At 31.3% G+C, this 15,898-nt stretch overlaps 3 protein-coding genes and 1 non-coding gene across 5 annotated transcripts; 3 read left to right on the plus strand and 1 right to left on the minus strand.

Moving 5' to 3' along the window:
- Nucleotides 1–6,012: 6,012 nt before the first annotated feature.
- On the minus strand, nt 6,013–8,021 carry LOC103504560 (10 kDa chaperonin, mitochondrial-like). Of its 2 annotated transcripts, XM_008468910.3 has the most exons (4): nt 7,878–8,021; nt 6,782–7,138; nt 6,548–6,687; nt 6,013–6,216 (listed from the first exon to the last, which is right to left on the minus strand). In XM_008468910.3, the coding sequence occupies exons 2-4, from the start codon at nt 6,884–6,886 to the stop codon at nt 6,168–6,170; spliced, it is 294 nt and encodes a 97-aa protein (XP_008467132.1). In that variant the 5' UTR covers nt 6,887–7,138; nt 7,878–8,021; the 3' UTR covers nt 6,013–6,167. The 2 variants fall into 2 exon arrangements, with proteins under 2 accessions (XP_008467132.1, XP_050945668.1); XM_051089711.1 differs by lacking the exon at nt 7,878–8,021 and having other exon boundaries at nt 6,013–6,687; nt 6,782–7,015.
- On the plus strand, nt 7,802–8,608 carry LOC103504562 (putative B3 domain-containing protein At3g24850). Its single transcript, XM_017047911.2, has one exon. It carries the CDS (start codon nt 7,802–7,804, stop codon nt 8,606–8,608), a length of 807 nt encoding a protein of 268 aa, XP_016903400.1.
- A 1,475-nt stretch (nt 8,609–10,083) lies between these two features.
- TRNAS-AGA (transfer RNA serine (anticodon AGA)) lies at nt 10,084–10,165 on the plus strand. Its single transcript has one exon. It is a non-coding gene; the product is annotated as a tRNA-Ser (tRNA).
- A 1,406-nt stretch (nt 10,166–11,571) lies between these two features.
- On the plus strand, nt 11,572–15,326 carry LOC103504566 (uncharacterized). The gene is made up of 3 exons (XM_008468917.3): nt 11,572–11,889; nt 12,059–13,282; nt 14,212–15,326. Exons 1-3 carry the CDS (start codon nt 11,614–11,616, stop codon nt 15,184–15,186), a joined length of 2,475 nt encoding a protein of 824 aa, XP_008467139.2. The 5' UTR covers nt 11,572–11,613; the 3' UTR covers nt 15,187–15,326.
- The last annotated feature ends 572 nt before the right edge of the window (nt 15,327–15,898 follow it).

Genomic DNA, 15,898 nt, shown 5'->3' on the forward strand with positions numbered 1-15,898 from the left:
ATAACATTCATTTTTTTTTTTTATGATTATGATTATTATTTATTATTTTGTTAATATTTTGTTTTTAGCACTTAGATCTATTGCTTGGACTAAATACAACTACTAAGTTTTAAAAGACTTTAGAAAGGGTGTAGAACAAGATGCCATATTGGTGTATTAAAAAGTTTAGACTGTATATGTATAAAATTAAAACCATAGATTAGGGTAAAATGAAAGGAACAAATTAAAATGTCTTCCAATAATAAGTCCAAAATTGATTTTATTAATTTAGTTAGAATTTAGGGGGAGGGCAGCACGGGGGACATCTGCCTTAATGGAAGGGCGTAGGGTACCCGTGGCCATTCCCATTAAAAGATTCTTTTTTGTTTGGATATGTCTCTCTATGAACTTATTAATTGCTTTTCTTTCTCTTCTTCTTTCTTTCTTTCTTTATTAAGCTTCATTTCTAACTTGTTATTGTTGTTTTTATGGATAACTTTGATCAAGATGAAAATGAACAAAAGTTTAAATGTGATGGATTTTGAGGTTAATGTGTCCACATTGATATACGATAGACTTGATTCGTTGTTTCTCTTAATCTAATTGGTGAAAAAAAAAAAAGTAAGAAGATGAGAGTTTAATTTTGTATTAAGTATAAGCATGTATGTCATTAGTAGACCAAAAAGTAGGTACGTTTAGATCTATCTTGAAAACTAGTAATGCGAGCAATATATTTTTTGGAGTAATCCACGATAAAAAAATAATGTGAACATGCCAAAAGGGAATAGATAAAAAAAAATGGTGGCAGAAGAAAAATAATTAATAACATAAACAAACCTTTAAAGTAACAAATTGATAATACTCATTAACCAAAAGAAAAAATTAATGTGTAATGTAAGCATGGGTCATAATGAGTAAGCATGAAAACCTATTGATCCGATCTTTTTGAAAAAAGGCATTAATAAACTTTTCTATAAACCTAATGATGGATTATATTCGGTCTCATTTCTTAAATTTCTATGAACAAATCCAATTATCTAGAAAATACACGAGTTTATTTCTTTTCACATAAATTAATCATCTTAATTTGATGTTTTAAATAGTTATTACCCATATATTTCAATTAACTAAGTGAAAATAATTTTATTAAAAAACAATTAAGAATAAAGTCGGTTGTTATTATATGTATATTATTTTATATATTGTTGAAGTTAAGCAACAATTTAATTTTCACATTTGCCGACCTTTTTAAACTTTAGTAGTCATGGCAAAAAAGAGTAGAATTCATAGGACGAAAGAGACATTCTATATCATATTATGATGAAACTAATGAAATACAAGAAATTATCTAAAAGAAACAACGGTATATTTAATTTACTATTTGTCTATGATGATTCATAACATTATATATAGAGAGAGTTTTTTTCTTTTCTTTTTTTTTAATGAAACAACTTTAAATAACCGATTTCTTATAATAATAATAATAATAATAATAATAATAATAATAATAATAATAATAATAATAATAATAATAATAATAATAATAATAATAATAATAATAATAAAGGCAAGAAGGTGGAGCGCAGGCGACGTGTATGGCAGATGTAGATGGACGTCATTGGCAGGTAAGTGGTGTGAGCGGCCGGATTTGGTTTTATATCCCAACAAGTAGAAGATCTATAGATTAGTGTTTACTTAAGCATCCAAATATTAAATTTAGAATCTAATCATTATTATAGTATGAAAAAAATGAGAGTAAAGGGCACGTGTAAGATGGGTGAGTTGGAGGTCCCAAACTTAGAAAAATGAGTCCCACACAACACACCACAATTGTTGCGGACTCCACGTGAATATTTGTTCACCTCCTCCACCTGTTTTCTAAATTCTTATATTCTTAAATCTCAAAAAAAAAAAAAAATATTACAAATTCTTAAAACATTTACACTATCTAAAAAATTTAACGAAAAAGACACGTATGTTCATAATAAAATATTAAAATAGTCTCAATTTTTCTCCTTTTAAGCTATCTCATAAGATATGATATACAATCGTGCATCAATATACAACGGTTTTTGTTCAAAATCTTTTATATCTTCTGCACAATTTTGTTGATTGAAACAAATATCAAGATTTCAAAATTAATATAAAAGAAAATCTGCAAAAGAATAGTAAAAGAAAAATTACAGAAGGAAAAAGGAGAAGATGAAAATGAAGAAAGAAGTTCAAAGTGGTTGGGACAAATCTATAGTATTCTTTAACTTAATGAGTTTTTTTTTTATTTTGTTACATAGATAATAAATATTTTAGTATTTTGTTATATTTATGAAAATTAACCGTTTTTTTTTTCTTTACATTATTATTAATATTATTATTTTTGTATTCTTCACTCAATTTTAAATTAATTACTAGCTATTGCTTGATACATTAATTTCAATCATTATTATTTAACATTTTTGTGTTGTGTATGCATTCAAATATGTTTCTCTTTTCCATATGAGGATTTGTCACAACAACATTCTCATTTTCCAACGATTAGAGTGGCAGGGAAAAACATCGTTTCTTATTTACTTCTTTCTAATTATGTTATTCAATATAAGATGATAGCATCACTTGATATAATTTTTTAGTTTTGTTGTTTCATTTTCTTCCCTTGAAAAAATCTTCAACAAAAATATTGTTTAACCGAAGTGACATGAGGTTTGTATATGTTTGGCTTATGATTCTTCGATAATGATTAAAAAGATTAAAGGCAATTGGCTAGCAACTCCCATTCATCATTTTAAAAGATTAAATGCTTTAACCTTTTATAACATAATCATATCTGTCAACTCTAATTAGACATTGAAAGCTTGTTTTTATATAGTTTAGCTCTTCTTTCAATATCATGATATTTATTATTGATAAAAGTTCAATTCATGAATCACAAGTATAATCAATGTCAACCACACTTTCTCCAACCTTAATAATATATATATATATATATATATATAATCATATCTAAATCAAGAATAAAAAAGAAAGTAAATATTAAAGCAAGATTTATTTCCAAATGTAGTTTTCTTTTACTACCATTACAATAAAAGTGATTTTCGAAACATTATATAATATCTCACAAGTCGTTATTTATCCTCATTTTTTGTATATAAAAAAGAATGGTATATTTTTGTGTATTGAATACTTTACTTGAGAGTAACTATACCATTATTATTATTATTATTATGAAAGAACCATCATTGTTATCTATGTATAATTGTATCATTCTTTTTCATTGGTGGGAGGAAATTTATATCATATCTCATCAAAATGGACAACCGTTCTTTCTCCTTTTAAGTTGGTGTTGCATCATGGTGTGTTGTGTTGGAACTTTGGTGGAAATCTTCACATTTTCACGGTGTTTCATATTAATAGATAACATTTTTATTGCATTCGGATACTTTTCATAATAAGCAATAAAATTTTTAGACTGAAATCGATCAATATCATCTATAATAGCTTTGATGTCTATCAATGATAGATCAACATTCTACTATATTTTATAAATCTTTTGGTTTCTAGATTTAATTTTACATGTACCTAAACAGGAAAAAAATTAAATATGAAATTTGAAAATTAAATAATATAAATCTAAATGTTAAGAAATTTAAAGTTCAAACTTAAATTAAACATATAAATTTTGAAAATAATAAAGAAAATGGAGAAAAATAAAACCGATGAAGAAATATTAAACATATATAAAAAATTTAGTAATGAAAAGCAAAAAATAAAATAAATTAAGAAATACTAAATATATGAAAGATAATAACGAAAAATTAATAAATAAAAAAAAGAGAAAAAAATACAGCCAACTAGAAATTTGAAAAACAGTAGGAGTGAAATCAAATCTAACGAAAACAAAAATAGGAGAAATTACTTTTCTTAAAATTTGGAAACGAACATTAAAAAATAAAAATAGAAACTAATCAATCGGTCCCAAAATGACATTAATGGTTCATTAATAAATATTTAACATTCCATTCCCACGTTACATCAAGTAATTGCTATACACGTGTTCCTGCACAATCGATGGTGATGTAGGTTTGGCGACATATGACTTTCTATATTAAAATCATTATGCTTCTTATATTACCCAACATTATCTTTGTCTACAACTTTTCATCTAACACAAACCACTTAATTTTTATCACACATATCTATTCCTTTCATATTTGTATGTTTGTTTTCATAACAAGGCACATTATTCATACCAGAAAAAAAAAATGGTCAATGTACAGAAGCATCAATTAGAAGCGCAAGGCGAAAAACTGAGAATTAAAAGAACTATTCAAGCTAACCAAAACTAATATCTCTATTTAATCTATAATTGGCTTAAGTTAACATTTACGATTTCAATATTGAAAAAAACCAAAAAAAAAAGAAGAAAAAACTCAACTAATTTCAAATTTGATAAAAACCATACCAAGTATACCCAAAACCGGCCAAAAGAGTTCATATTAAAGTTTAAGATACAATCTCAAGTCCTCCCTATCTTTACCAGAACAAGGGATCAGTTTAGTCATTTTTTTCCTACCCAACGACATTCCTTGCCCACCTTCCAGCTGTTGACTAGTCAAACATTGCATAAATCTGATTAACTAGTAAAATGTAAAACAATACAGCTTGAATCAATAGTGAGCAGTTCAATTTTGTGAGCGAGCTTCGATTCATAGTATTTGTGTGATATTATAATTGATTCGGTTCGAGGGCTAAAACTGATAGAACCCAACCAATTACACCCCTAGCTACACCATCCATGTCCTAAATGATATAAAGGTAAACCTTCATAAAATACACTTGGGTAGATTTCATTTATACATGGAGTGTGTGTTGAAATAAAAAAATTATTAGGATATAAACAACTGTACATCATAATTTGTCCAACAGGTTCTCATACCATGTGATACCTACATAGCCTCACAATGGTTTAATCATCTATAACATCATAATTATGTTAAACAATTGACATCCTTACAATCAAAGCACAAACACTGAACATGATCACCAAAACAATACACAACTCAGATTTGATATTTCAATTGATTATTTGAGAAGAAAACTAATTCATATTTTCATAACTGTCCATTCTTATTCTCTATGCATTCCTTTGTGTTTAATATTCTAGTAGATAAGCTAATTCCCTTGCATAATTTGAATCGCATTTAGCCTGTTCAAAGCATATTAGTGGAATAGCAAAGTACACACAACATAAATAGGATATCAAAGTTGTAAGTTTAACATTAGTGTTGCCAATCCAACTAGATAAACATTACCCCACATAAAATATATATATATATATATATATATTATCCAGTTTTAAAGTCTCAGTGACCTCATCCATTTAACCCTCCTACGTACAAAACTAGCGAATAATCTGTACTTGAGTTCAATATTTTACTTTAGGGGGAAAAATGAAGTGAAAGGAAATTTATGTTGGTGCTTGTACCATAAAATTAATAGAAGAAAGATTCTTATTTCATCTTTACGTTATGGGTTTGATTGAAATGTTACCATTTTACTTAAAATATCAATATTAAATTAATATTAATTTTTCACTGAATATTATAACTATTGATTAATTTGAAAGAACTCTGTTTTTATCACTGATGAAGCTGGTTTCAAAATTATACTCTCGTTATTATTCTAAATGGATTAATATATATTAAAAAACATATATATTTTGAATGAATCAATAGACATTTAAAAACATGGACTAAAAATGAATACTTGGTAAAAAAATTGTAGATAAAAGTTCAAAAATTTGAAATTTCCAGACGAAATTCAAACAAAACACAAAACTCACTAACACCCGGAACTAATTAAAATTAAAATCTAACTCAAACTCAATGAGAATCCATGTTACGTTTTGAAATCTACCAATAGACACAGAACTTGAAGACTATAGTAGTTCCCACTCCTCCAGACCATCAAGACAAAGATGCTGAATAGAGATTAAGGATAAAAGTGACAATGAGGAACTGAAAATAGTTTCCAGTAAGGTTTAACTAAATGGAAAACCAATCATTGATTGATCACGTTCTTCATTCTAGTTCTAGCATTCAATAAGCTACAACATGAAAGAAAACTAAATCAAAAATACCAGAATGAAGCTTTAACAAAGGCACAAACAGTTCACTGTTGAATTAGATTGATAATCAACCGTGTAAAGTTCCCAAAATGTCTTCATCTCTAAACAAATGAAACCTGCAGATAAACCCCACCAAAGAAAAATCAAACCAAAATCATGAAATCGAATAGGAAATCAATATTTACATTCTACTTTAGTCTTCTTAGACTAATATGAATTCGGCAAAGAATCAACGAATACTTGAGAAGAAACAGCAATTTCTAATAAGATTGATATCTCAAACTCACACATAGTCCTGAATATTCCAATCTCGTTCTAAAATTATAAAATTGTTCAATTTGAGATAATGACAATGAACTAAGGAGGCAAATACAGTAGGCATACGCAGGAAGATTTAAATCGAAGACCATCATTTCTACAAACAGAGCAAGAAAAGTAGAAGCATACTCTTTCTCCCCGAGCTTCACTGACGTGCCTCCATATTCAGGCAAAAGAACGGTATCACCTTCTTTGACACAGACCGGAACCAGATTCCCGTTAATATCCCGTGCACCAGGACCCACCGCAATCACCTTGCCGGAGTTCAACTAAGGGTGCAAACCCCAATAGAAATGAAATCAAAGCGAAGAAACAGAAACCGAAATGGAATGAAAGAGATAATGAAAGGTACATTGGAGATACCTTGGAGGAGCTCTCAGGTAGAAGAATGCCGGCAGAGGTTTTGGAAGGAGGAACGATTTTCTCGATCAAGACACGATTGAGAGATGGAATTAAGCGCTTCGCCATAAGTGTGTGGTGGAAGAATTAGGGTTCTTGATTTCAGGTGCGAGGAAGAAGGTGGAGAGTGGGGGTTGCTTTAACGGAAGAAATAGAAAGGCGTAGAAGGTTCTAGGACAGGAGGGTTTAGAGATTTCGATGTTGTAGGGTTTTAGAGCTTTTTGAGGAATGCGATTAGGGGCCCATTGGGCCAATTTGGTAATTGTGAAAATGGACCGGTATGTGTTTAGGTAGTTGAATTAGAATGCCCATCATCACCACCTAGGTTCGGTATCATATCCCATAATTATTGTAAAAATATATTTTGATAAGAACATGAGATAGTATTTAAAAAGTTATTTTATTTAAAAATATAGTAATCATATATAATTTGATAATTTATTTAATAAATAGGAAATAGGAAAAAAAAAAAAAGAAGAAAAAGAAAATAGGAAACACTTTTATTTAATAATTTACATGTAAAATTATCTTACGTCGTGAAATGAAATAATAAAAAGGAGGATGGAAAAGTCATCCACAGCCCCGTGCCTGATTCTTTTTAGATCAACAACGTAACTCTAATCTCTCTTGGTTGTGGATACAAAATGTAATATAGAGAAATATTAGGGTCTAAAATCTAATTTCACTAAAAAATAAATACAAGTATGACAGTAAGACACTTTGACTAAGTTTGACCCAATTTTCAAATATGGAAATTTTTTTGAAGAACATAGATTTCCATCAAGATTTTCCAAATATTTTCCTTAACGGTAACAAATTTTCCATTTAACTAAATCACGAACAGACTCATAAAAGGAATTAAATTCCTATTAAGATTTTATTTCACTCCCATAAACAAATTACTCACAAATCATCACTTTATTCAATTCTCTCTACTCTGTTTCAATCTCAAATTTCACATTCACTTTCTGTGTTTAAGAAACAATGGTAATGGAGACATCGGTTCACGGCGGCTTAAGAATCTGTCTTCAACTTCCTGATTTAAACGATATTTACATACCTCGGAAAAGACGTGGGTCTTCCTCCGGCGCCGGCAAGAAAGAGCGATCCATGACTGAAACCGAACTCCCCTTGTCTATGGCGGAGGCTGCGTCTATTCTAATACAACTGGCAAACTCTGTTCCTGATGTTCAACGGCAAAAATTAAACAAAACCCACAAGAGAAAAAACCCTCCGACGCTGACGGAGGCATCGACGAGTAGGACTAAGAAACAGAGGAACCCTCCGACGCTGACGGAGGCATCGACGAGTAGAACTAAGAAACAGAGGAAGAAGTACGTAAAACAAATTGAGCATCCGTCGATGCCGGTGGCGATGAGAGATCGGATTTTAGAGATGGGTGGGTATGAAATACGACTGGTGATTCAAAAACAACTTACTGATACGGATTTAAACAAAAACCATGGTCGCCTGTCGATGAACACAAAACAACTGTCGTTCGATTTTGCTACAGAGGAAGAGACTAAGTTACTGAGCGAACAGGAAAATAAGAACAAGAGGGGGATAAACGTAATGATGTTGGACGATGTTCTTGAAGAAAGAATGCTGTGTTTGAAGAAGTGGAAAATTGGGAGTGGAGAAGTTTATTGTTTGATGACACGATGGAATTTGATGGTTGAAGAAAGAGGATTCAAAGGTGGAGAAGAGATTCAAGTTTGGAGCTTCAGAAAAGATGATGAATATGAAGCTCATCGTCTTTGCTTTGCATTGGTTAAATTAGCAACTTGCTAATTAAATTCAGTACCGTTCTTTGATCTTAACAACAAAACAATGACTAATTTTGGATTGAGGGATGGAATGGGCTGAAGAATTAGGGTTTCTGAGTTCAGGTGCGAGGAAGAAGAAGATGAAAAATTGTGTTACTTTAATTTTTCTTTTTCTTTTTATATAAGAAAATGCAAATTTAGTAAGAAAATAACACTTGGGTTGTAGAGATTTAGGAGGATGAAAAATTGCACATTATGCTTCTACTTTTCTGATATGTTGTATGTGTCACATGTAAATTAAACTTAACCATGGTTCAATTTGGTGGACTATGAGATAATTGAAGACATTAAAAAAGTTCAAATCATTCCCTTGATACAGTAAATTTTTTTGATCATATTCTTGAAACTTAATTTATATATGGATAAACTACTAATAAATAGAAATTGATGGTCGGCCTACATTTAGATTAAACTTGTGCCTTTTGTTTTATAGGTAGAAGCTCAAACTACTTTTGTATTATTCCAAATTCTGCTATAGATCTAAATTTAAGTCATGTAGTACCTTATTTTATGAGTAAAATATCATTATTCTAATTTTACTATCTATGATTATAATTTAGAATGATCTAATTGTATGGGTAGATTAAAAAAAAAAAACACAAGTGGTAGCTTCTATTTCAAAATATTTAGTACGATTATTATTATTCGAAATAATAATGCATTTGAGGGTCAATTACTATATTTTGTAATTATATAGCATTCTGATTAGAAGTTGATATATATGAACCATCCAGGTAATAAATCGTTAATCACAAAATTAGTGGAACTTCAAGATACAGAGATAATTACATCGGTAAAACAAACATTTGACATTGTTTAATTAAGAAAATATCATAAAGGATTAACTTTTATATATATATATATATAGTGATTATATTTGTGAGCAATTATGGATCTACAATTGTCTCATTATTAAAGAATAAATGTTAAATAATATATATATATATATATATATATATATATATATATATATATTAAATATTTTAATTCAGTTTGCTATATTTGAAATCATCTAAATTGAAATTGACATCCGATTTTAGATTAATCCTGATTTTAGTTTTATGGGTAAAAAGTACAAATTATTTTTATATTTTATTCTAAACTTTACTATTGTAATTTTAAGCGAGATGACATCTAATTTTATTAGTAAAATTTATTACATTATTTCACATTTATTACCTTATAATAAACAATGTTTACTAACCTATAATTTAGAACGATCAAAGTGGGTTTGGCTCACTAGTACTAACATAGATCTAAAAAGAAATGAAGTGATAGCTGAATTTCATTACAATTGGCATGAATGTTATGTTCAGGTAGTAATCGTAACGAAATTTCTTCTTCTATTTAATTAGTTATTGTTGTATTGTGTTTTAACAATAAATTTTTATTTTAGAATGCTTCAGATTTTATAAAATTTTATGATTTGAGTTTCATCTGGTGGGCGTGCCGGAGTGGTTATCGGGCATGACTAGAAATCATGTGGGCTCTGCCCGCGCAGGTTCGAATCCTGCCGCTCACGTTTTTTTTTTTCTATTATTTTTTCTGAATTTAAGGCTTCGTTATATATCTTCATGAGCAGATCTGCATTATGCATTTCTAAATTTGCACTTTTTTCGTTATTCATTTTTCATTATTGGTCAACAAGTTTTAAATTTGAACAAACATATAACATCTTTTAATTCTCTATCTTGATTCTTGCTCAACAAGTTTTAAATTTGAACAAACACATAACATCTTGCCGCTCACTATACGCGAAAGTCAAAATTGAGAATGTGTAATGAAACTAGAGTGAAAATAAGAATCAAGGTGTTGGAAGAGATAATAAGAATAAGAAAGAATAAATAGCAAAATTTGAATAAACTCCAAATAATTGTTTATGGTTATTTCACAATGTGATAAAATAAGGAGAAGACTAAAATTTGTAGGTCCTATTAATATTTTCGAAATCGTTTACTTTTAAGTTTTAAAAAATTATGTATATAAACATTACTTCCAAGAAGCATGGACATGAATATGATACGACATGGACACGAAGATTACCATATTTTAAAAATCTAGAATACGACATGACAATGACATGTTTATTAAAATATTCATTTTTAAAATATATATATCATTTTTATAGTAAAAGAAAATTTATAGTAAATGAATTGATGCATTTATATACTTAAAAGACTTAGCTTGATGTTTTCCATGTTTAAAAGTTATATTATTGTCATATATGTGTCTTTTTAGTCTACTCAATAAGTGTCTATACATGTCTAATACATTTGTTAGACTAGCAGGCGTCTAATAGGTGTCTACCAAATACCAGAATGTTCAAATGTCGAATATGTTATACAAACTAAAGTGTTTGTGCTTCTTAGTTTCACTTCTGTATCTCTTACTTTGTTACCTATATTGAACTAATGTTTTAAAAAACTAGCTAAGTTTGAAAAACCTAAAAGAAAATTTGTAAAAGCTTCTATATAGTTTTGAAATTAGCTAATAATTGATAAAAAGAAACATTATAAAAGGATAAGATAAACTATGGGTAATTCAAACAAAAAGCTTTAGACTTACAAAAATGGGATATTTACGAAATTCCTTAAAAGGGAAAAAAAATATAAAATACTATATTTGCAATTTTACCATTTTATAAATTATCTTTTTTCTATTTTATAAATATATAACGAAACATAGTTGCCATAATTAATAATATACATAAAGGAAAGAAATTTCTTTTAAATGATGTGTTTTTTCTCAAAATAATGTCAAAAGTAGGGAGACTTACCAATCTCAATCTATGTTAATATTTTTCCTCCTATCTTATTTTTGATATTACTCGTAAAAATATTTTATTTAAAAGAGATTTCAAAAGGAAATTAAAGACCATATAATAAATATTCTTAAAAAAAAAAAAAAAGAAAAATAAAAAAACCATATAATGCATAATGCCCTCTCTAACGGCGATGCATCACCGCCGATATGGAGATTTCCCCATCCCAACTCTCTTCCATTCGTCCGCCGCCGGAAAATCTCTCGTCTCCCTCCTCTAATGCACCGCATTCCGATCACCGTCATTCACTCATAGCGGGGAGGCTCAGAGACGCCCTCTTCTCCGCCGTCGCTGCCAAATATTCGACCAATGGCACCGCCCACTCTTTGCCCTTCCTCTCCGACCAGTTCAAGTCTGTTATCGACTGCCGCCTTCGTGAGAATTTCCCCTCTTTTCAAACTCCTACACATCTTCCTTATGCCTCGGTAACTTTCTTTCTTATTGCTTGTCTTTTCTGTTGATTAAGATTTTTAAGTTTATTTGTGCTTTATGCTTTTGTTTTTATGAATTTGACATTGGGAGAAAATTTTTTTGTTCGTTATGGTTGGAATTGAAGCAATGGTTGTTGATGAATTGATATTTTTGGGAATGTAGATGATACAGAGAGCAATAGCTGAAGTTGGAGAGGAAGATGGGTTGAGTGAGGAGTCGATATCAGAGTTCATCGTGAATGAGTATGAGGACTTGCCATGGGCACACTCAGCGTATTTGCGTCGCCATTTGGGGAAGCTCTGTGAAAATGGGGAGCTAGTGAAATTGAAATGTGGGAGGTATAACTTTAAGGTGGAGGATAAGGGAGTAAAGAGGAAGAAACGGAGGAGGAAGACGGGAGGAAGGAGTCGGTATCGAGAAGTGGAGAGTGCCGATGAGATAGAAGAGGGTTTTGATAGGAAAAAACGATCAAAGAAATTGAAGGTCATAGGACCCCGTGTGGAGGAGGTGGTCACAAGTAAAGGGAGTGAAGAACAAAGTGATTTTTCTAGAGAGGTGACTGTTGGAGTTGAAAATGTAGATCACGTTGGAGAAGGGCAAGTTGTGGTGAATGAAAAAAAAAAAGTTGAAGTAGATGAAATGGTTGACAAACAGCATGGAGAGAAAAGCAAGCATATATATGGGGCTAAAGTTTTTAACCGGAAAAATCAATCTCGAAATCTGGTGATCCTAGGTCTTCATGCGCCATTAGCTAATAAGGAGATGGAAAAACAAAGTGGTTCATTTGGGGAAGAAGTTTGTGAAGTTGAAGAAGGAGATCACGCGAAAGGAGGCCAAATTCAAGTGCGTGGTGAAGTTAATGAAGTTCAAGCAGATGTCATGATTCACCAACCTTGTGAAAAGGAAGTCAAGAGTAGAGATGGTTTTCAAGATTTTGATGACAAAAAGCAATCACAGAATGTAGCAGCTGGAAATCTCGGTGCACAGGAAGCACTAACAATGACATGGAATGAAGAAAAACGTGGTTCACCGAGAGAAGAAATTTGTGGAGCTAAAGAAAGAGGTTATGACCAAGACAGGCAAGCAATAATGATATATGAACTTAAAGAAGTTAATGGTAGTGATGAGGTTGAAGATTTTGGTGGGAGAAAACAATCACAGGATCTAATGGTTGTTGGACTTCATGCAAAAGAGGCACTAATGACTAAAGGGACTGAAGACGAATGTAGTTCGTTTAGAAAAAATGTTGGCGACGGGGTTGAAGGAAAACATGCACAAGCTGGCCAAACTGAAGTGCTAGATAAATTCAAAGAAGTTCAAGTTGAAATGATTGACGAGCACCCTGAGGAGGAAAAACAAGGAGAAAGGATGGAAGAACCAAAAGAGGTACTACATATGTCTCCATCTGATGCTTCCTTGCATGCTATTTACTATCTATTTTGTTTCTTGCTTGTAGAATAGGCATACAGTAAAAAAAATATCATATGGATAGAATATCATTCAAGTGAAAAAGAAATGTCAAAAGATCATATAATAAAATAAATCTTATTGTTGGCATGCCTCATTGTGTTAATATCAAAGCGAGCGCAGAGAATATGATAATCTTGCAAGAAGCTAAATTATCAATCAACGTAAAATCTTAAGTTGATGGATTGTAGTAAGTATTAATTATATCAATACTTAAAACTCTTCTCTTATGGAAATGAATATTAAGCTGATGAATTGTGATAAATTTAAAATATTTCAACAAAAGGAGATTATGTTACATAATCAGAATTTTTTTCCTATTCAATATAACTAGCTAAAATTATACATTTTCACCCCTTAACTTATTTAGCCCCTTTCTTCCTCACTCACTGCTGGTGGAGGTGGCGTCCTGCTGTCATTGTCAGCTGGCTCTGAAAGAAAGACAGACATAGGATTTCATCTTGTGCTTGTTGGGAGGTGAAGCAGAAGAATCCTTCTCCTTTATGTTATAGTGTGAGGGTTTGGTGATGATTAGAAGTATAGATTTGCTGATGATATTTTGTCAAGGAGAGAAGTTTTGATATTTCAAATATTTAAGTGTGGTTGGATGAAACTAATATTGAGTTAACTTTGATCTGTGTTTTACGTTTCATTTCCATCACAGAGAAAGACCCTTTGAGTTTCACTTTCAACTTCAGAAGGTGTTATTTACATGTTTACATCACCTTCTCTATAGATGTACATATTTTTCCTCCAAGAATTGTTTTGTTTGGAGTTTACTTTTATTATATTTTTAAACAAAATTTTCCATTTTAGTCATGTTAATCAAATTTATGATTATAATGTAGAGAGCATCCTTGGGATCAATCAGAGAACCTGTTGAAGAAGCCACTTTGGAGTTCTTTGATGCTATGTCGTACCATAGCAATGCTGAAGAAAATGGAGTGATTGATGATGCTGAAGGTTGCAAGAAGTTACTAGAGGAAAATGAAAATTTTGAATTCTTTGACGCGAAGTCTGACCATGGCTACGATGGGGTGAATGAAATAATTGGTGCTCAATCTTCTAAGAAGACGGTACTAGGTGAAGTTAGCAATAAACAAAATAGACTGGAAGAACAACGACCATCCAAGTTTAGTGATGATCAAACTGAAATAAGGAACGGTTGCGAGGCCGAGGACCTTCAACTAACCAAGGAGCATTCCCAAGTTAGATGGCCATCTGAAATAACTGGAACTCTAGCGAAGCATTCAAAACAAGAGATGTCTAGAACTTCTGAGGCAGACAAAAATGAGAAGTCCGAGGCATTATCGCCTGAAGATATTATTTGTAGTCCAAGTCAACCTTGGGGGCATCGTGGTCAAGGGAGGCCTCGGAAGTTGAAAGTTCAAGAAATTTTGGCAACTTCATTATCCTCATTTGCTCGAGATGGTGACCAGCGATATCTGGCATCAAATGTTGTAGACGGAGAGGCATTTGACTCAAATACAAGTTATGGCACTCATCATATTGATCAGCAAGGACTCAACCTGCCAAGAGGTCGGGGGAGAGGCCGAGGAAGGCATCGAGTAGTTAGACAAGACCAGAATTCAAGGTCACAGACATGCTCACCTTCCAAGCATTTGAATCATCGGCAATCTCCTGGAAAGATACGTGGGAGGCCTCTGAAACAAAATTTTGATGAAGATATTGTATCAAAGGATATCTCGACTTCTTTAGAAAATAAACACCAAGAAGATAAAGGTCTTCTTGGCCGTGGCCATGGCATTGGAAGTTCTTCAAGTGGAAGGATGAAAGAAAGGGGATCATTTGATAATCAGTAATCACTAGATGTTCAAGTGCTAACTATATTAATTAGTACTTAATAAAATTTAACATCTGATTTTGTTGTATGCTTCACTTAGTTTGCCTGTTTCCTTTTATCATCACACCTTAATAAAATTTCCACTTTTTAACTCTTGAAGCTAGTTGTGTTTCAAGTTATGCAATTACAGGTATTATACGAGGAATAAGAGCAAAAAGTTGCTAGAAGTGATGGTTACTCTCGAATACCCTCATGATCTCTTTCCTGCTTCACTCGCAGCTTCTCCATCCAATCGCACATCTATCCTTGTGATCAGCGACTCCATCCTTCATACTGGAGACAAATAATTTCACTTAAAGAACAGTAACCTATCAGGCAGAATTTTTAACTTTTCGTGGACTAAGTTTCTTCATGACCCAACTGGTAGGCTCTCACCATACCAATGCCAGCACAATAATTGAATTCATTTAATCTCTCTACTTTTAGTAACAGTTGTGTTAACTGCAGGTCTATCCATGCTCTTTTGTCGTCAGAATACGGCATAAAAGGTTGGTGGAATATTAGATTCTTTTGTGTTCCTTAATGACCAAGTGCTGTAGGATTAATTTCACTTAATTGATTATATTGTTAGATCAGTGAAGATATAGATAAAGCTAGTTTAGATTTCCTTTGGGTTAGGAAATATACCTTCATGGCTTTTACAAAAACTAACCACCCATGTCGATGGATCA

The sequence above is a fragment of the Cucumis melo genome, chromosome 9 (genome assembly GCF_025177605.1).
Source record: "Cucumis melo cultivar AY chromosome 9, USDA_Cmelo_AY_1.0, whole genome shotgun sequence".
NCBI classification, from domain to species: Eukaryota; Viridiplantae; Streptophyta; class Magnoliopsida; order Cucurbitales; family Cucurbitaceae; genus Cucumis; species Cucumis melo.